At 40.5% G+C, this 20,648-nt stretch overlaps 2 protein-coding genes across 5 annotated transcripts in view; one reads left to right on the forward strand and one right to left on the reverse strand.

Moving 5' to 3' along the window:
• Window positions 1–1,670: 1,670 nt before the first annotated feature.
• Window positions 1,671–19,468, forward strand: LOC124220619 (uncharacterized). 4 transcript variants are annotated; one of them, XM_046629788.2, is made up of 8 exons: window positions 1,671–1,869; window positions 1,982–5,041; window positions 8,930–9,037; window positions 10,552–10,716; window positions 12,275–12,372; window positions 14,964–15,126; window positions 15,567–15,778; window positions 19,339–19,468. In XM_046629788.2, the coding sequence occupies exons 2-8, from the start codon at window positions 4,855–4,857 to the stop codon at window positions 19,408–19,410; spliced, it is 1,005 nt and encodes a 334-aa protein (XP_046485744.1). In that variant the 5' UTR covers window positions 1,671–1,869; window positions 1,982–4,854; the 3' UTR covers window positions 19,411–19,468. The 4 variants fall into 4 exon arrangements, with proteins under 4 accessions (XP_046485744.1, XP_068992878.1, XP_046485748.1 ...); XM_069136777.1 differs by lacking the exon at window positions 1,671–1,869 and having other exon boundaries at window positions 1,928–2,430; window positions 3,198–5,041; XM_046629792.2 differs by lacking the exons at window positions 1,671–1,869; window positions 19,339–19,468 and adding an exon at window positions 15,441–15,475 and having other exon boundaries at window positions 1,928–5,041; window positions 15,567–15,724.
• RhoGAP102A (Rho GTPase activating protein at 102A) overlaps window positions 18,225–20,648 on the reverse strand; it is a 31,166-nt gene continuing 28,742 nt past the window's right edge. Inside the window, exon 13 of the mRNA XM_046629787.2 lies at window positions 18,225–20,621. Coding sequence (XP_046485743.1) covers window positions 20,258–20,621 — 364 coding nt within the window. The 3' untranslated portion in view covers window positions 18,225–20,257. The remainder of the gene's footprint in view (window positions 20,622–20,648) is intronic.

Here is a 20,648-nt window from a genome sequence, read left to right on the forward strand (position 1 = left end):
AGGGCTTAAAAATGTCATCAATCAGGGCTGCGAAGGTTGAGCCTCAGGTCACAAGTTCACAAGTGTCACTTGTAATTGGCATCTGTCTTGATCCCGTTTATTTTGTCGAAGCTGAGGCGACGATGAAACCTGCTTTTCCGTGAGAATTAGAAGCTGGCAATTAATCGACTTGGTAAATGAATTTCATTTACTTGCGGCAAGTATTGCAAAACACTTCGTCTGCAATCTGTGCCTAATGGCAGCGACGGATTTATAATACAGAAAAGTTCCTTGTCCTTAGTCTGATGCGGTAATGGTGAATGACTCAAGCAACTTTTCGCTCAATTTAACTATGTGTTCAACTTTGTAGTCATTGAGAAATAACCGAGACGTCGAGTGACCCGAAGAGACGACGGCTTCCGGAAGGGTAAAGGAACCTGCAGGACAGGACTATGACCTGTGAGTAACGGCTGTTTTACCTGTACCTGTAAGTCGCATATTACCGACTTCGTTACTTTTATGTTGAAAGATTTTTTTATCCCCATAACGAAAGATCTTCATCGTGAGATTCTTGTTTTTTTTTGTAGCAAAAGCTTGACTAATTCCTAAAGTACCAATATTTACCAAGTGTAATCCAGTCAGGTGACTGCAGTTTTATTCTAATTTTCTTCTTCGCAATAAGAGCAGTGTCGATTTCTCCGGACGCATTATTATGCCCTTGTTTGTCTGCAGTCGGGTTTGAGTGATAAATAAATTATTCGTTTGCTTGAACGTCGTCCCATACAAATGTGGCTCTACTGATCGGATAAAGATCAAACTGTATCAGCAGGTGTGTAATTGAGGTGGGAAACATCTTTGAAAGTACCGAGTACAAACGTCGCAGGTTTGACGCGTTGCCATAACAGGGTGAGTCGCAATCCAGCGCATTGTTTCGGAAAGTCGGACAAGTGAAAAAGTTGGCTACATACGCCATTCCAAGTTTAGTCTAGACTTTTGCGCATCTGTAAGCGATTCCATCCTGCAAGTGATGCTGGTTGCCACACGCGATCCTCGACGTTCTCTAATGTGTCGCAAGCGTTATCGGCTTTCCCGCTATCCGCCCCGTCTTATTGTGTATAACGGTATTGTGTTTCGGACCGATTGCGGGTTCAGTTCAGCCGAGATTCGTAGCCGCGATTCCGTCGTTCGCCAGCGAGTACGGACAACGACATGTAAACCTACACCCGGTGCATAACATAGGTAGCCAGCTACTCTCGGGCCATGATTACCTGCATCGATAAAACAGGCACGGAGGTACTTGCATATCGTACAGGATCTCGCCACCGACAGGTGGGGCTTAATTAGTATAGTACACGCAACAAGTACAACGAAAACCGAAAAAGTCTCTGGAATGAAAAGTATCGTTCGCAAATGCCGCACCTTCGTAGCCGTACTTCGTCGACTTCTATTCCCCACCGTCACGCTTCCTCGGCTCTTACTCAGTTTTCCCCCGTCGCTGCTCCTCGCCACGCAGCTCTGCCGTTCGGCTACTCTCGCCAAGGTGAGGAGGAGCTGGAACGAGGAACTCTAATCCGACAATGTACAATACATACATACAAATAGGTATGCACGTTTCTACGCTGGTATAAAGTTGTATATACCCAACGCGGGGAGTGCCTGAGCGAACGTGGCGGTGCCTTGGCACCAACGGCATCAACTTGCAACATCGGTTCAGTGCTGCCCATCGCGCAGGCCTGCGCGCACGTTCTCGTCGTTCTCAATACGCATTTACAAACACGGTGTTTCGTTAACAAATTGATATCACGGTTGAGAACCCCTCAAAAATTCTCACCAGCTAACGAGACGAGATAGTGACGAGGTGACGACGTGAAACGCTCGATTTATGGAAAGGTGAGGGGCGGTGATGGGGGCGGGAGGGTGGGGGGCGGGAGGGAGGGAAAAAATAATATTCTGTCAACTATTACAACTGCAACGAGGGTCGTTACCCATCAATTTTCCATAGTTCATCCGTACTACCTGGAAGGAAGTATACCTTTAACGTTCCTATAATGAGGCTGGAGTAAAACGTTGGAGTAAATAGAAGCAGCAAAAATGTTATTTTCGGTAGCAGCCCAAGTACCGGCTGCACACGTATTCATCGAATGACACGGTTATGACCGTTGGTAACCAGGTGGATACCTGCACCAACCTGCGATTGTTCCACATGCTTTTCCAATACGTGGGTTCTTCTGCAACTTGGTCCTCGCACTTGTCATTATGCAGTTATCAAGAATTGCTTGATCCAGCGATACATCACGGATATGCTACTTCAGGAATGGCAAACCAAAGACAACCTGCTACCGCGCGATCATTCGTTATTGGCCTGCAAGTGGTAGCGTTTAGTACAAGCACGTTTCGGTGGGAGAGCGAACGATGAAACGTCTCTAATTGGACGTTCAAGCTGACAAACAAGTAAGATCATAGATTTCGTTACCTCTATAGGTACTGCAAAATAGCAAAGGTCGAAAAAGTAACAAAAGTCAACTCGTCAGGACGGATATTTCGTATATCGTAGGTACCCTCCTATCGTATACGTTGCAGTTTGTCGCAAGAATTGTTCGAGTAGAGTTCGTCACGGCATCCGATGCCCCCGCACGCTGAAGACGGTCTCGCTACACGACCACTGGCTGGTAAACGTCATTGCAGAATGTGTTAACAATAAGGAAAATCGGTAATTCCTTCGATTCGAGACGTAGTGGGAATAACCGAGTCATTTGAGTTAAAATCGCGGATCGAAGCATCAAGCAGTGGGTAGAGGTCAACGAGAACGTTTTTTTTCGAAAGAAAGGTTACCGAGTGAACAAGTGTCGGGTTACTGGAAAACGCGCTTCGATAGCGGTACAACGATTAAAACGTGCACACCTCGCCGAATCAAAATGGCGTGCAGGCATGACAGCTAGAGTGGGGTACGTGAGAACTATTATAGCGCACCTCCGACAGGCTGACTTCGCTCTGGCGAATAACCGACACATGAGAAAAAAAAGTCTTTCGTCGCTACGTCTTTAGACGGCACAACGAGTATCGATCGGATTTTGTTGCCCGGAAATTTTCCAATGGTCAAAATCGTTTTCGAAACACGCGTTCAGCACTGGCGATATAACCGTGTGCCGGTTGACTAACGTTTATTTTTAGCAAAGGCGAAAGATCGCGAAAACCGGTTTCAAGTCCACACTCTGCAGGTTATCCTTTGAGGACGGGGTGACTCGAGGGACGATATTATAAGAGGAAAAAGACGCACGAAAGAAGTCGAGAGGGAGAGGAAGGGAACCCGATACAAAGGTACTAAGCTGCGAGAGTACGCGGAAGAAGAGGCGAAAGTAGCAACCGACTGACGGACACTCGGTTGTCGAGTGTGCAGCCGGGAGGAGTGGAATCGTTTGAGAATCATCGCCTAACGGCCGTTGCGGGCTGTCCACCGCGTGGAACTTACTATGCTGTACATATTGATTGCAGTTGGGGGAATACCGTATAGGTACACAAGTTAGGCGGTAGCCCGAGGCCAATCAGGTTACAGCCGTACGAACAAAGTCTCGAAAGTAGGCGCGTCCCAACGTCCGCCGCAATCCATGGTATTTATTTTCTGACAATCGGCCAGCTTTCGTTGCAAAGGCATTGGGAAAGCTTCCAAAACGTAACGGAACCTATCTTACACTATCGTCGACGAGGATGAATGATGCAGCGTTGTTGTTTTCGACGGAACACGACTCAGTGTTTGATAATTCACTCGCCGCGTGTATGTCCGATCCGACGGGCGATCTGGCAGGTGTTGTTCGTATATTTTGATTAAAGAAAGCAGCGACAGAAGAAGGAAAATCGAGGAAACAACAAGCAAATGCGTATACGCTACAAATGGAAACTCTTTGTCACATATCTTTTACGGAAAAACATGTGATTCTTTTTTACGAAGCATAAGAAAACGGTCCTTTACGGAAAAATAAGAAGAGCTAATACGGAGAACAGTGAAGCCCGATATTTCAATGATCGACTTGTATTTGGCTTGAGGCAGTTCACGAGGGCGGTGGGCTCGTCAAAGGGTTGAAAACCTCCAAAGCATTTCGAGACCCAAATCAAGATAGAACCGAGTTCTCGAGTTGACCAGGAAAACTGCTGTGGTATTGATAGGGGACAATAGTTGGCAGCGTGCCTTTGTGATTTGTGTCGCGGCGGTGGTCAAAACTTAACTCGACTGTGATCAGTGGAACTTGACTAATAAATATTAAAACACCGGTGAGTCTACATCTGTGGACTGCAACGGCTAAACTTCAAACTTATGCCGGTTGATATCTGTGGCGTTCAATTGTTACGGTACCTGCAGCCTGCAAAGCCTGTTACGGGTTGATAAATAACATTTCAAGAAGACGAGAAGACTAGTGTAAATTGAAAAGCATACATACTTAATATATCTGAAATCGTTGATCGATACTTAAAAATAAAAAGTACAATCATATTTGCCGTGATTTTGAAGATTCATTCTGTGGTATGCCTGAACAAATAATAACAACTGAACAGGGATAAAAGTTTTAAGTGTTTTTGCGTTGGGTTTTGAATATACCAAATGTTAATTCACTTCGGGTTCAAATTAAATGTCACAGGGCTTAAAAGAAACTTGAAAAACTAAATACCGACGTGGATCCGCGCACAGGCATATATTTAAAAGCAAATAGCTCGGCGAAAGGAGGAAAGATTTTGCTTCGGATGAGAGGAGTCGGAAAAGAGGCTTGAAAATCAACGGAAGAAAATCAAAATACAAAAACTGACAAAACGATTTGACAAATCTTGGTTTTCTAAGTCTTACTGAGGCCTGAATTGAAGATTCAGTATCGAACGGTATGAAGAATGGCAGAATCGAACAACCACCACCAAAGTCATCGAGGTATGATGACTGTGCAACCAACGTTGGATGAAAAACGTGCAGTAGCAGCACGTGGTGCTGCTGGGGTTCTGGCCGTCGGCGTTTTAGCTCTCGTTCTGCAATCTGCTGCGGCGGCAACGCCTACTTGGGGTTACTTCTCAAATCCTGATGGTATGTAAAAATTGTCTCTAATTTGCTAATCTATAGACGTTCATGTTTTACTCCGTTTTCGTTCTAATATTTCTTTCCTCTTTCCACGTTGATATTTCTCTGGCTTCCGGTTTGCCCCGCGATGGATATGACTAGGACGTCATAAATAATAATCAACAGATCAGTCAATCAATCCGTCAATCAGTTAATCGATTCCCCCCTTCCAACGACTACGCTTCAAAAATCTTTACCAGCATCTGCTATAATCTCAGAAACTCTCTACCTCAAGCCATCGGAGAGTCAGCCACATATTATACTTTCAACAGACTGCCCGAACAGGTTATGACCCGTCATCGTCTTCATCAACATTTCCTATCAGCTTGAGATATTCTTGTTACATAATACTCGAGGTGTGATTTTTCTTTGGTTCGAAGGGTAGTGCTTACAAATTTTGTTGATACCACGTGTTTTATTTCAACATTTTGTTATTTTCTCCCGAGGTTCTTACAGTGCGACGATACTAATTATATCCACACTTAATGAAGCTGAATCTGGTAACGTTAACATAACGAAACGTCTGGGAAAAAATCGTTATTACGCAATTTTAGAATCACTTTCAAGGAGTCAGTTTTTCAAAGTAAAATGAGTCTAATAAGGCGGTTTACTAAACTTCAGACATCTCTAAAGGTGCGAAGTAACGATTTTTCCTAAACATGCATCGTTACAGTAACGTTACTATCTTCATCTTCATTAAATTCATTCTCTTCCGTAATTGCTTTTAGTGATTCTCGGTATCAGAACACAAATAAACGTTTATCTTTGTGATGCGATGTTCCGAAGCGTATAGTTGATATCGGTGTACTAATATGACCCGGATGTTTGACGCGTGCGTTATGTTTAGAGGACCGTATATTTTACAGCACATTGAACGATACTCTATTTTCTATACAAAGTGTCATTGAGCTGCATGGCAGATCGATAAAGGTTCAAGACCAAGGCTGTGACATTATGCCGGAATTGTGCAACTATGGAATTCTGCGGCGTGAGTCAGATCTGAGTGACTTACGATTGCAACAGCTCGGATCACGGACGAGCGAAATGTGTATTCACAAAATCAGGCTGCTCTCGTGCCAATCATGCCGGTATGAAGATACTTGTTGTAGAATGATCAACGGAGATGGCATTTAAGTTAAACGTACGGCCAATGTAGAGGAGTAAATTTACCTATCTAGGTAAGGTTTCCCATTTTAGTGTGACCCACTTTAGACATCGCTCTCAGCTCTTTGAACTTAATTATCATCCATGCTGCCTGTATACGCCTCTCGCCGGTTCCTAACCTTGACGCTACGTGTCACACCACCAATAGCAACAGATACGCGGGGGCAAGGGTAAAGGAATGGACCCCTTTGGCAATACTGTTATCACATTAGATGTAGGGAGCGTATAATGTACGTGCGCATCTGTATAATCATTCGCGTACGTCGCGCAACAGTTCGTTTTGGTGTTAATGTGACCCTGCGTCAGTTGGGTCTGTATTTCTACCAAATGTCTGTGGTATAACGATACGTACGGACATTTTGCAACGTTGTGATCTAGCTTTAAATTCACCACTGCTACTCATAAGGTTTCGACTGCCACTGATTTCTTATATTGTTACAAGTAAGTAGGTATAATTTACCTACAACATCGTTATGCCGAGAATTCGGTGAAACAGACTACTGATATAGCCGTTCGTGGTGACTCTGCGTCTTGCGCTAACCGCTGTGGGTTTGCCGACCTTCATCGCCGTTAAACTGACAAGGAGAGTATCAGACCTCTGGACCATCGATTCTGCTCAAATTCTTAGGGTCGTTTCCTTTGCCTAAAATATGAAGCCTGTCATGTGTAATTTCATCTCATAAGCCTCCCTGCACTTTGGGTAAAATTTACAATATCAAAAACGTAACGGGTAATATGCTATGACAAATGAAACCTGTTGTGTATTTTTGCCTTAAATATCAATTCTCATTGTTCTCCGTTAAAGTTTCGATGACAGGATCTTGTAGATTCAAGTGTAAACGGATCTATTATTATTCCACAGTTATAGTTAAGTATAAACTGCGAACTATAGACAATCTGATATATTGTGAATTGTGCGAAGAATGGCCCGGTAGATATAACTATTTATTAGAAGCTCCATATTTTGGGCCTAAGAAACATCTTGGAAAGTTACACCAGAATCCATGATTCGGAGGTCTGATACTCCGCTTGTGAGTACTTTGCTTTACCATTTCGTTCATCGTCGTTGGTATACCTACATGCATCGCTATAGTCAGTGCGTGTTCGTTATAAATGAACTAACGGTGCATCAGTTACGAAACGACTAGAATTTCGAAAGGTATATTAACGGTATACTTTCTAGCCATGAGATCTCCCGTAATTCACTTCGCGTCGTTATGATTTGAGGGCGTTTCCCTGCGGCCCTATTCTCAAATTTTATCACTTGTCACGGTAAAACGTCGGTATGAGTAATAGAGCTCAATGATTTTGGGTTGGTTAATATTTTTATGCTCTATATTCCTCGTCACCCGATTTCGATCGTCAAAAAGTGAAAAGAATAAAAAAAAGAAACTCGTGATAAACCGACTTAATCAAATCATCGTATTCTATGGACGGATAAAAAATTGTCCACGGGATCAAGTGAATGCCGCGATTTGAAACAGTAAAACATCCATCGGTTGAAAAGTTCCAAGTGGCAACTGTGGATAATTTTTAGAGATCACCAAAAAGAAGTTCGTTCATATTTGCAAAGCTATTATGATACCCTCAAACTAATGATCATCTAGTTATTTGTCATTGAAATAGCTAAAAATGAACGTCAAGGTTATGTTGTTTCGATTGGAAGAATGCCGTAACATGTGGAGATACTATCTAACCCAAAGATATCAAGCTGTATTATTTATATCACCGTTTCGGTCGAACACAATTGGAAAAAATTCAAATTTCGAACTCCAACCGCGGGTCTATCTTGCCACAAGCGACTGACTGTGTTGCAAGATTTTTACCATCTCGGTTATTGCGTAACAAAGCCATCAGCCAACGGTTCTCAACTGTATCAATAAAAATTGCCAGCGATGAGATCACCTTTCCAACCACACCCGCACGCAACACGTTCTCTTCTCATGCATTATACAACCTCTACAACCTACATCGTAGCCGATAGGATTCACATGTTTTAACGACATGAATTGCGATGTAACAAAAACACAAATTATAACCTAAACAAAAAAAAAAAAAAAAACTGCGAACAACATAAAGAAAGACAAATAACCGTCGCAAAGCTCGAATAACTAACAAATTTCGAGGTCGCGACATGATACAGCTGGGTGCGACAGAGAAATGTGAAAGAATGTGCGGGACATTGTGTTTCAATTATCGTAGAGTTAGTTACTGGATTATATATACTTCGTATGATTACGTTACATCGCCGTCACGTTTATAGCTACCTTGCACCCTGATATTGAACTAGGAATTTATTAGCCACTTTCGAATTCGTACAATACCTTGTGTTCACAAATATGTACTCTAAGCCCGTGTTCATATGTACGGGTTGGATTTTACCGTTTCCAGTCGTATATGAGCCTTTCACTTTCGGTCATTGAACCCACCATCAAAGCTGGTGCCAAAGTATTGAAAAGATTCTGCCCGTCTATACATATCACACGTGGGCTTACAATAAATTTTGTTCAAGCGCGTTTGTAGGCCAATTAGGTGGGTATGTGAAATATAAAAAACGGATATCCTGAAGTCAAGTTGATAAAAAGAGCTTGTGCGCGGGAATAACGACGAGGGGGAGCTGATTAATGAATTTCAATTTCAGCGTTGAATCCAATAGGCAATTTTTGTTTTTGCAATTTTCTTTTGTTCTAGCTGGTTCCGCAGCAGAAAACGGATACTTTGGGCCTTGGCGACAATGCAAACAGCTGCTCTACGGCAGAGAAAGATGCGGTTCAGCGGTATCCAGGTTTCAACCGGTCGGTGAGTTGATCACGATCTCATGAATCGGGATATAATATAAGGATGTTCCAGCGTTGGCGTTTGACTAAAGATTAAAAAATTATGGATAATAATTATGCGGTTGGTGCGGTAAGACGCCATTAATACAGACGTACAATATTCCACGTGATCGGATTACCTATATCACATCTTTAATGGAACAAGTCTACTGCTCCAGTGAAGGATATTATTACAGACTCTGAACTAGAAACGAAAAAATGAACGGGGGTCGAAGTTAGCTCCTTGTTGATTGCGTGCCATAAACATTCCGCCAGTTGCCCGTTAACACGGTAAAATTTGGGGTTATGCATTTAAGCATAAAAAAAATCAGAACACCGAAATCCGGGGATGTGAATCGTACAAACAAACAATAGTCCATTGTGCTGAGGATGAGCTGCAATGCGATTTTATCCCGTCAAATTTCGGATCCACGTCGACGATTCTTTTCCCTTGGTCGCGTCAAGTGTTTGGCGGGTTTCGTCTGACCACTCGGATCCTTTTCTACTCATCATCATTGCAGTAATGGCCAACCGTAAAGACTACCTACTTTTGAATTATAGGAGCTCCGCCGAGATCAATTTATCGCGTCGCTGTTGTCCGAACTTTCGTATGTATAGGGTAATGTGTGGCACGACGGACCCCCTAAGCTTCTAGTTATTTTTTAGTATCTTTTGAGCATCGGGTACAAGTTTTTTTCTTGGCCTAAAAGAATGTTACATATTTTAATTCAACACATATTTAACAAACTTTCACTGTGCCGAAATATCGCACAGCTCTTCTATGCTTGGGGCACGCTGATGAAACACGTGCTCGTGGTATGAAATCTGTCGTTGTGTGTACACGAGGCATTCCACGTCAATTGTATCGAGTTTGGCCCATCACCATTTTTGATTTTGTTAAAGAATTTTATGCGATCGTCCCAAATTCAAAACTTGAAAAAATTTTTCGAGTATGTAAATTTTATTATGATTTTTGAAAACCATCATTTCTTATGACATATTTCATTTTAAAATCTGAAAAAATTCTATAAAATAGATGTCCGAATTCTGAAGCCTAGGTCCAGAGTGGATCTGTGATCACTTCTACTCTTTTTTGAGTTTTTTAAAGCACAGAAGCAACCGTCGGCTGACTTTGGGTCTGAGTTTGAAGATTTTGATATCTTACTCAAGATTTTTGAGAATTTTTTCAGATTTTTAAATTACAGAATAAGACATGTTGTTTTGAAAAAACTATAAGTAATACAGATTTATTCAAAAAAATCTGAAAAAATTCAGGGTACTATTTTGGAGTTGGGAAAATCGCATAAATCTTTTTGAATAAAATCAAAAATGGTAAGGGTCCAACTTTGGTACAGTTGGCGTGGAATGCCCCATACATACGTAAAGTACATTTATGGGATGTCAAGTGGGGTTATATTAAATATAATGTACTTTCATACGGTTTCGCCAATCGACCATTACAACCTACCTGAATCGCAATATTTTCTTCATTTTCAGTGGCTGTATGGGTGGCTGGTCTTTCAGCAACCGGAGCATCCGTTCTATTGGCGATATTTGTCGTCTTGAGTGTTATTCAATTAGCGATGGCTTCTTCGGCGAAGAGGATCCTCATGTCCTACAGTACGGCATTGATTGCCAAAGTGGCGCTCGCTACTCTCGCAAGTAAGTATTTAAAAAATTTTAATTATCACGGAAAATGTTATTCCGAAACAATAGAATGGTATGGGTTTGGAGTTGACAAAAAATGAGAGAGATTCCTGAGATCTAGCTCACAATACTATACATCATGCAACCGTAAATAATTGCCGCAAAGTTGAAATTATCGCATTGGTTTACCTTTTGGGAAACTAGGTGCAGGGCGCGCGTACGCACACTGAGAAAAAAATTTTGACAAATTGTTGACAATTTGTTAAGTTAAGAATTTATAGTCCAGTCAACCAATTTTATGATATGCTTTACTATAATTTTCGTTTGGTACACTATAAATAAATGTCTCTTCAAACGAACTCTGTTAGTCAACATGTAACGGTTAAAGATAGTATAATAATTGTGCAACTAATTATATAAAAAGTCAGAATGTCGACTATTCAAGATGTTTAGTTAGATTATTCGGTATCGTCGGAGGCACACCATTTTAATGCGGGCCTGTAACAAGGTGTATAGTTGGAACAATTTCTTCATGTTTGCTATTTACAAATATGTGCATTTTAATTATCTCACATGGTCAATGATATGATAATCCTTTTAAATAATTGTTTTCTTCGTCTGTGTGTCATTTCATACGAGGGTTCAATTGTATAATCAAGATGTGTAATATGTGTACAGTATGAGAAACCATAAATGTAGTTCGAGTGACTATATCTTCATTGTTGCATTTACCATAAATCTAGCTCAGCTACTGATATATCTTCATCCGTGATTTATTATGGTGTTCAAACAAGTGTCCAGGGTTCAAATCCCTCCGAGTGCGGTGACTTTTCATAGGTTAAGAATGCGTATTTCATCTATTGGCGTTGATAATAGGTTACTAGGAACTTAGTACGTATGTGGTATGTTGCATATCAAGTAAAATTACGCGTAATTATTAGAAAAACTTTTTTTTCCTGGCACATGGTAACAACAACTACAATGTTCGACTTGTGATGCAAGCTTTGGTTACCATGTCTCCACGATTTTTGTAACTATATTTTATAGTAAATGTTTGTATTATACTTTCGGAATATCGTGACTCAGTACGTGTTCTTGGCATCCGAATATGCAACATCCAAATTACATCGGTTACATGATATTCTTCGAATTATACGTAACGAACCATATAACACAAGTTATAGGTACATAATAAACCGTACGTCTACGTTCGTGACAAAAGTCGATAAGTAAGCCAATCGACATGGGATACATTGTACCTATTTAGGTGTTTAATACATACACGCATGTCCGAACGTATCCAGGATTATAGTTGTATGGTTATATTTAAGTATTCACGGATATGCGTCTAAGAGCATCTTGAGAGCACCTTTATATGACGAATACAAATAACACCCGAGGTTTAGATTGAAAAATATGCATATATGTATGCGTGGGTTTTTGTACGTTTTTCGCTTCAAAAAAAACCGAATATACGATGCGCATATTTTATGAAGTAAAGACGATATTGTACAAGTACGCCGTTTGATAACCACGCTAAGCAATGACCCAACAATGTTTTTTCTTGTTCCAGCTCTGCTTGCCATCGTAGCGTCTGGTTTATTCGCTCTGCAGACCGACGATAGAGCCAACAGTTTTCTCATCACACGGGGAGAAGCTTTTTACATGCAGGTAATACGCTTTCTATTTATATTTAATCCGAGTCTGTGTACCTAAACATACGGATGCCACATAATTGCCCGATAGGGTATTTCGTAGGTATAATGCCGCACGGCACACGTGATAGGTGGTACATAGTAGCCAGTTTGGGGTTGTTGGGTTACATTCGGTCCTGTATACCAAAAAAAATTTCGGCGACTTATGAGAATCAATTACGATTAGTCCCATCTCGGTAAAGGGTATAACGACGAAACAATCTCATTCGGCAAACATGCCTCTGTAATTGTATAGTTCTACAGAGTCCATTCTAGTGTTGTGCGATTAATCGATTAATCCGCATCTCCGATTAATCGTTTTTTCCGATTCACCGATTAATCGACGATTTTGACGAACCGGGGTTAATCGTATTTCCAATCAACCGATTAATCGTGGGCTTCGATTATTTGATCAATCGAAGTTGCCTCGTAGTAATTCAGCAGGTCAATCGATATACGAATCGAAACCGTCGATTAATCGATTGATCGGAAAAACGATTCATCGAATGCCCAATTAATCGAAGCACCAGTCCATTCTGCTCGTCCGTATCTTGTGTTCAGGCAGGTACGAGCGAGCCTCTATATTTTTAATAAAGACTACCCTGCCAGTTTACGGAGTAAAGTCAGCCAAAAATCGACGAATGCAAATGATCCGCTGCAATCGGGATGTTGATAAGAATCGATCACCCACAGCTGTTAGTTTCTTCGGTTCGCTCACACCGCGGTTCACGGGCACGTGGCTTCATACAACACTGCACGTGTGGGTGACGAAGAACACGGGGGCGCGTCTCTGCCAACTCGACGAATCGTGCGAACCATTTCAAGATGGAGACCGCGCAGGTGTTACAGGTCACGTGCCACACGTATCAAAGTATTACGGGTGCGCGTCTATGTGTTGACGAATAATAAAAATATGATGTGCTCGGAATAACGACTGCTACGATTGTTATTGCTATTGTTGTTATTATTATTGTTGTTATTATATATATATATATATATATATATATATATATATATATATATATATATATATATATATATATATATATATAAGAGCGATCGGGCTTGACATTAAAAACAATCGGTAAGGTCGTCAAACGTGCAGTTGCCATGCTGCTAGGAATGGTACAAGTCTGTCAAGTTGGTACGGTGATTAAATTTATTTGTTTTTCATTCGATGTAAGAATCGAGGCGGGTTACTGATAATCGGAATGATTCCCGTCGCCGCGGGCGTGTCATGTGTCAGGCGTGTGTTTTTCGTTGTGGTTTGCCCGCTGGATATGTTGGATTTCCAATATAACCTTCGACGTGTAATCCGATATTCAAAATTCTTTATAATTTGCCAGGAAAGTTAGAGGAGTGAATTGTTTATTCGGCTGGCTCGTTTCTTTCGTATGTTCGTTCTTTTTCTCTCTCTCTCTCTCCCCGACAACTCGAATTTCCAAGCTTGAGACTCCGTGGAGAGACAATGAAAAAAGTGCCAGTCTCGTCTCGGCACGAGTTAGCATTGTGCCGCTTGTGCAAGTTTGACCGATCTCATGGGTGGTGTGTTTAAAAACTATTATGAGTGAAAGAAAAAAGCGACGATTATTGAGAGAAGCAAAGGATGAGATCAAGCTGGAACGCAGCCGAACGAAACAACGCGGAAAGGTATGATGATTTTTTGACAACCGGTATTGTGAAGATTATCTTGCGTATCAACTGTACTGAAAAACCTTTAAATATGTGTGAAAATCAAACTGAGCAAATGGGGAACACGGAGACAACAAGAATAAGAATATTTGACGTGCTCCATGCGAATGAAACGTGAGGTAATTCGTGAAATAGTTATACCCTGTAAGGTTTATACGGTAGTGAATAAATGGGCGTGGTATAATTAAAACTCCACGACACGAAAGTCTTATTTGTTTTCGGCCAGTTCGTAAGATCGCGTTCGTGCGGACAGTTGGGAATAGAGAGTGTAGTTAAGTGACTCTCTTTCTGCCGGGAAATTCGATGGGGGTGTGAAGAAAAGACTCTCCGCCGTTCGGGCGCGCAGTACCTTCAATTTATAAAATACTCTGTAAATTTGAATAAGTGAAAATTCACCGATTCCCAGTTATATTAAGTATAACCACGACTGGAACCAAACCAATGCATTGTACACACTGACGATTCAGTGACTTTTCACGGATATTTCACTGATTTCCAGAAATACCCTTATAACTGATTAATATTCAGAGAGTATACGCTCTGATGGCAACCCAATGTTGGGCGTATTTGTGTAACAAGAATCGAAGCGTTTCTTTTTTTTTTTTAGTTGTGTTATAACCATTATCATTGATCAAAAGCTTCTGCACTAGGGTGCTCTCGGGTTTATCGAAATACCCAGAACGCGTTGACGTATACATTATAAGCCCATTGTCACACTGCTGAGCTGTGCAAGCCCTGATCCTTTCTACGTATATGTATGTACATTATAGATATATGCTATCGATGATACTTTCAACATGCACCAACAACTACGCGTAGGCGTTGGAAAACAACGATTAATGACCTGGTATGCTCGATTTTATCATGTTATATTAGCTGGCGGCAATCGCATTGAACTTTGGCGTTCTGGTGTCCGCTGTCTATGAAGGCATTTACGCACGGAGAGGTGGTGACCCGACTAAACTTCGAGACGTTCATACCTCTCATGGTAACACGATTGACAATCCGGGATACCGGGAAGCCCATTACCCCACGAATGGTGAGTTACTCGACTTGTAAGGCATATCGTTACGTGATATTTTCGGATGATTTTATTCCATGAATGTTGAGATGTAAAATGTCTGTATTATTCGTATAGAAATATACGTTCAAGTTCCGCATTTGCGTGAATAAAAATTGACGAGCGATTAGGTTGATTTCGAGGTCTTGAGAGAAATAGTACACATAAGCTATTCGGAAACATTATATTTCATTGAAAAAATGTAAAATAATATACCCGTGATGATATCCAGTCAAATGTCTTACGGGTTGCCAAGTTCGACTCTTCTAAAATATGTGAATCCGTTTTAACAGGTTTGACTTTGCGGTGCATCGGCATCGATAACTACGTATATACCTATATACATTATATCTATAGAGACGATATGGATTTTCGATGGCAGGCCAGGACCCGTTATATTGACGAGATATTATTTTTAGGGGGTGGTATTTCAATGACCGACGCCAGTGGTAAGCCTCACCCCGGTGGTGCCGGAAACGGATCGATGGCATCGGTGGCAACGTCCGGCAGCGCAGCCAGCACTTCATCCCCCCTTAGAAGCTCCCTGAAGAAGCCAAAACCGATGGGTATACCGAATCCAGGATTTTCCTCGCACAGTCCGACTTTATCAAGAAATGGATCTCAGAAAAAGGTACGAATTCAGACACATTCCACGGAAGTTTGAGACCCGATAGGTAACGATCGTCAAAAATAAGCTAGCCCAAGTTACCCGCTATAAATCTGGCTTAGTTAGTTATAGGTACGGATTCGTTTTGCACACTTGGTTGGATGGTAGTGGTTTGACGCTCGTCAACCTATATTCAATCTAAAATCGAGCCTTGTGATCATAATAAGGGGAACATTAGACGGTGTTATGAAAGTAAGTTTACACGTTGATGATTTGATTGCGGTTATACAGCTGCAGGTATTACAACAATCATGTGCGTGAAACGGATGCCGTCGTCCGAATGTTAGAAATATGTTTATCGCTATGTTGTTACACGTACTGTAAGTACGTACAGTGATCCGAAAAATTTTATGAGACATCCACAGCCATCTTTTGCTTCGAAGTCTAGTTTCAGCCTAAGAATCGTTTGTCATCAAAAAGCCTCGAAACCCTGCGAGAAATTTTCGGGCTATACGACAAGACCATACGGGGTCATTTGGTCGTTGCATGAACAGTGGCAGTCTTGTTCACCAAATGAATAAATGGCCCCGTATAATATATGATTAATATGGATCTAATTACGAACAAATGAATATACGGGCCGATCTACGAACCTTCGGCTAGCTTTTTAAGGTCACTATCGATTCGGCTGAACTTTGGGTACGTCTCAGAGTCCAATTCTTCGGCCTTCATTCCTCGTCGTTTTCGAAAATACTTCGATTCATTTTATCACTTTTTTCAATTGCAAATTTGTCTTCGAATTTTTAGGATTTTCTGCCGTCGGAAAAAAGTTATGACCTAATGTGATTTTTGTGTATAAAAGTCTGATCTTTCCGAATAAGAAATACTTTGTGAGAGTCATTTATATGCGAAGGGTCAGGAAATAAATTGTTCTCTTTCGACTTTGAAAATTTCAGGATATACTTCAAAACATTTGCTTTTTGAAACAAGATATAAAACCAGTTTCTAGGAAAAGGAATACTAAAAATTGAAGTATTTTCATAACTCAGCGTACACTATACATATTTGAATCTAAAATTTTATCCTAAAAAACTGGCTGAAGGTTCGTGGATTGGCTCATACACAGGCACACATGCATCTACGGGACAGTGATTTTCTAATCGTGCAATATTTTAAAACCTGCGATACAATTGAAGAGTAGTCAAGTGTTACCTTACCTATCAGATTGCATTAGAAATGCTCGTTGTGATCCGAGTGATAATTTTCCCAACTATTCGTACCTGGCGCACTGGTAAAAACAGAATTACATGCAAATACAGGAACATGTGCAGCTATCCAACTATATCTATACATACATTTTCGTACGCATTATGCGAATGTTGCGGTTAACGAAAACAGAATCATTGTTATATTTCTATTTATATACGACTTTTTTCCGTAACCAAGTAATATTTAAGATTCGCGTACTTATAGGATAAAATATATGCCTTTGCTACTTACTCGCAAAATATCCGTCCAGTCCGAATAAGGGCAGCTACTGTTTTGGCTGTCATACGGGCAAGAAATATATTACACGTTATATGTATTTCTAATACATAGTGTATACTAGTATATATTTATATTATTACTAACTCATGTACCTATATGTAGCATGTAAGCTTCATTCAAAATTTAAAACGGAAAGAATTTTATCAACAGCATCGTTGCTGTTATCATTCTCGTCGAGTATTATTATTATCAATATTTGTCTTATTGCTATTTTTATCATTATTATTATTATTATTATTAAATATTTATTATTCTTCAGCGACTTTTTCGTAAGTTACCTCACACCTTTTATTGGGAGCCGGTCTCATGATGTTTGAATGACAATATTGATTTGACTAGAAAATAAAAATAAAAGCGTTATGCGTACGTAGTTAACGTTGAGTATGCATACGGATGCTTCACCCTTCAACCCTTCACGAATGAATGCGACAATCGAAAGGTGTCAAACACTCATCGATTTTAAACGGACGTATTTTCAATTGTTATAATTTCTGTAAGGTCAGGTGAATAAATTATATTGGAAGCAATTGTAATGGATGATAAAAAAAAACAAAAAAAAAATAAGAGTAAATATGATTACAATAAGCGTAAACAAAAGTCATATCCCGTATGTCTTGTTTTTTGATGTTATGCATACTTGTACTGTTGTTACACGCTTACATGAATATTATACAGTACGGCGGTGTTTACGTATGCACCATAAAGTTTTTAAACTTCCAAAACACCTTATAAAAAAATCACTATTACCTACATAAGGTGTTGGGTAATACATCTATCTATACAATATCATATATGAAAATGAGTTTGAATTATGCAAACGTTAAACTAAATAGAATATGGAGAGAACACGTTATCTTGTACACACTCGTTTCAGGCGTGGGTGGGGGGGATTTGTTTTGCATGATTAAAGAAAACACGGAAGTTTGTAAAAAAAATTAATATTTAATTGTATATCAGTTTACAAGTTAAAAACTTGACGACGAAACTATTGACTTGCGTAACGTCACGGTATAGTAGTACAGGTAATTATTCTCACCAGGAGATAACTGGATACGATTAAATCTGACTCTCGTTATGTTGAAATTGACCGTTTCATGGCATCCTAGCTCGCATGTACAATAGAACCATTCTTATCACCGGTTGATGTCCCGTGACTTTTCGTCAGTTCCGCGTTACAAGAACTACCGAGCCAAGGATCGCAGGTAACTATGTAGGAAAGTATTTATTATACACTTAAATCTGGACGTGTTGATCAATTCACTCCAATTGCGTTGTACTGTAAAATATCGCTGGAGCATTGATCAGCCAACGTGATATTCACGGTTCACAGTGTATGTCGAATCGTTGGATAGCTCGGATGCTTTAATCTTTGAGATTCCATGATGATACTATACGCGCATATAATGGGCTGAGATAATACTCGGGAATTCACGCAACCCGAGGCGTGGGACGGTTGTTCATTACGAAATAGGTATATAACTTATCGTTAAGGTTCGAACTTGAAGTCCAGCTCTTTCGACGCGAAAGAGGAAAGAGTAAAGGTCTGCTGGGTGAGAGGGAGAGCGTAAATACACACAAAAAAAAAATGTTGCTGAAATTGAAAATATCAGTATCGTGAAAAAATAGAAAAAACTATTGCAGTCACGCTATCGTCATGTCAACGATACTGATCTGTTTGTGCGAATATTTTAGTTACGAAACTACAGTTTAGCTGATAACTTCGATTGTTCGATTCACTACAGCATGCCGGGACAACAGCAATAGTTTTTACGATACCGCTGTTACATTAGTCCGTTTTAAGATTACAACTGCAATGCTGCAAGTTTTACCATTCAATTGTCCTGTAACATCAACAACTGGCGATAATCCAATTTTTGGAAGACACTTTATAATTGTCGAACAGATGTAGTAGAAATAGCCTTGATCTCTAGTTGATATTACATCACCTTCGTTATTTAGTTTTTTCACAGATTAAGTAGACCAATGAATTAATGATATGGCTCATTTCTGTTTTCATTCTAATTCTCTATTTGCAGTTACTTTTTGGCTGTGGTGCAGCAGTTATATTGTTATATAGAAGACAGCATGTGCGGACAGTACTCCAGTGATGTAAAGTAATACTTGCAACAGCATAAACACGATTTTTACGTCAAGGTAACAACACAACATTGCCGAAATAATGTGATAGAATTGACTGCATCGCAATACTACAATATTACAAGTACACAAAAAATGTTCGGAGTCTTTCGGTTTTTACGTGAACTCGTATCTAAAACAATCGAATCATTCCCTCGTCCCTACAATTTCTCATAAAATTGGATGATTAGCAACAATTTTTCAGCAACAACAATAACGTACAATTACCGCATCTGTCGAAATAGTTACCTGTAATTGAAGTCAATTCTACTACAATTGGAGTTTCTTTGGCAATTCCTTTTTCCCGTGCTTAAGCGTCGAAGATTCGTGATGCTTGATCACCGCACACCTTGATCGATCGTTACTTAAAAAATATTCTCAAGCGGTACACTAGAATCCATCTGTACATTTCGTAATTACGTTCACACGATACACATGTACCCATATGATAATCGTGTAATACGTATTTCCACGCGCAAACACAGCGTCAGATGGGTGTAGAAAGTTCTTTTGGACAAGATTTTTAAGTAATTCTTTCAAGTCTATGGTACATATTAGCATTACCGTGGGTATCATGAATACGATATACACGGAGCCTGTATTGCACGATATGGGCAAAGCTACGAGCGTTATCAGGACGACGTGCATTGGAAATGTATCTAATCCAGAACCAGAATATCTCATAATGGTATGCGAAAAATCTGGAGCCATGAGTTGGTGCTGCGAGTGTACGGGGTGGCTGCGGATGCTTATCCACATCCATCCTACCCGTAAATGCGGTAGTATTATATACCTATGCCCTGGAAATCGGACTTATTATCAAAAATAAGTCTCTCGGTCTTTGGGAGCGCTGGATATCAGCTCTCGACGTTTCCACACAGGTGCTGGAATCACCCTGGTATTTTGCGTGGAAGGCGTCGGCGTCATTGACGTCGACATCGTCGTCGTTGTTGTCGTCGTCGTCATCGCCGTCGGCGGTGACTTGCCTGCGAGGGTTTCAGCGTCAGGTATGTGCCTTGTTTGGTGCCGCGAGTCGGTGTAACGTCTCTTTGTGTATTTCTTATTTTCGTTCGACGATGAATTGATATTTGACTGTTGCTGCTTCGGTGACGGGCTCGCCGGTGAATTACTAGTTTCCGGTTTGGTGATGTGCAGCATTCTCTCGATATCCGCGGTCTTCGACCTGTCAGGGAAAGCGAGGTGAGTATAC

The sequence above is a fragment of the Neodiprion pinetum genome, chromosome 5, assembly GCF_021155775.2.
Source record: "Neodiprion pinetum isolate iyNeoPine1 chromosome 5, iyNeoPine1.2, whole genome shotgun sequence".
Taxonomy (NCBI): Eukaryota; Metazoa; Arthropoda; class Insecta; order Hymenoptera; family Diprionidae; genus Neodiprion; species Neodiprion pinetum.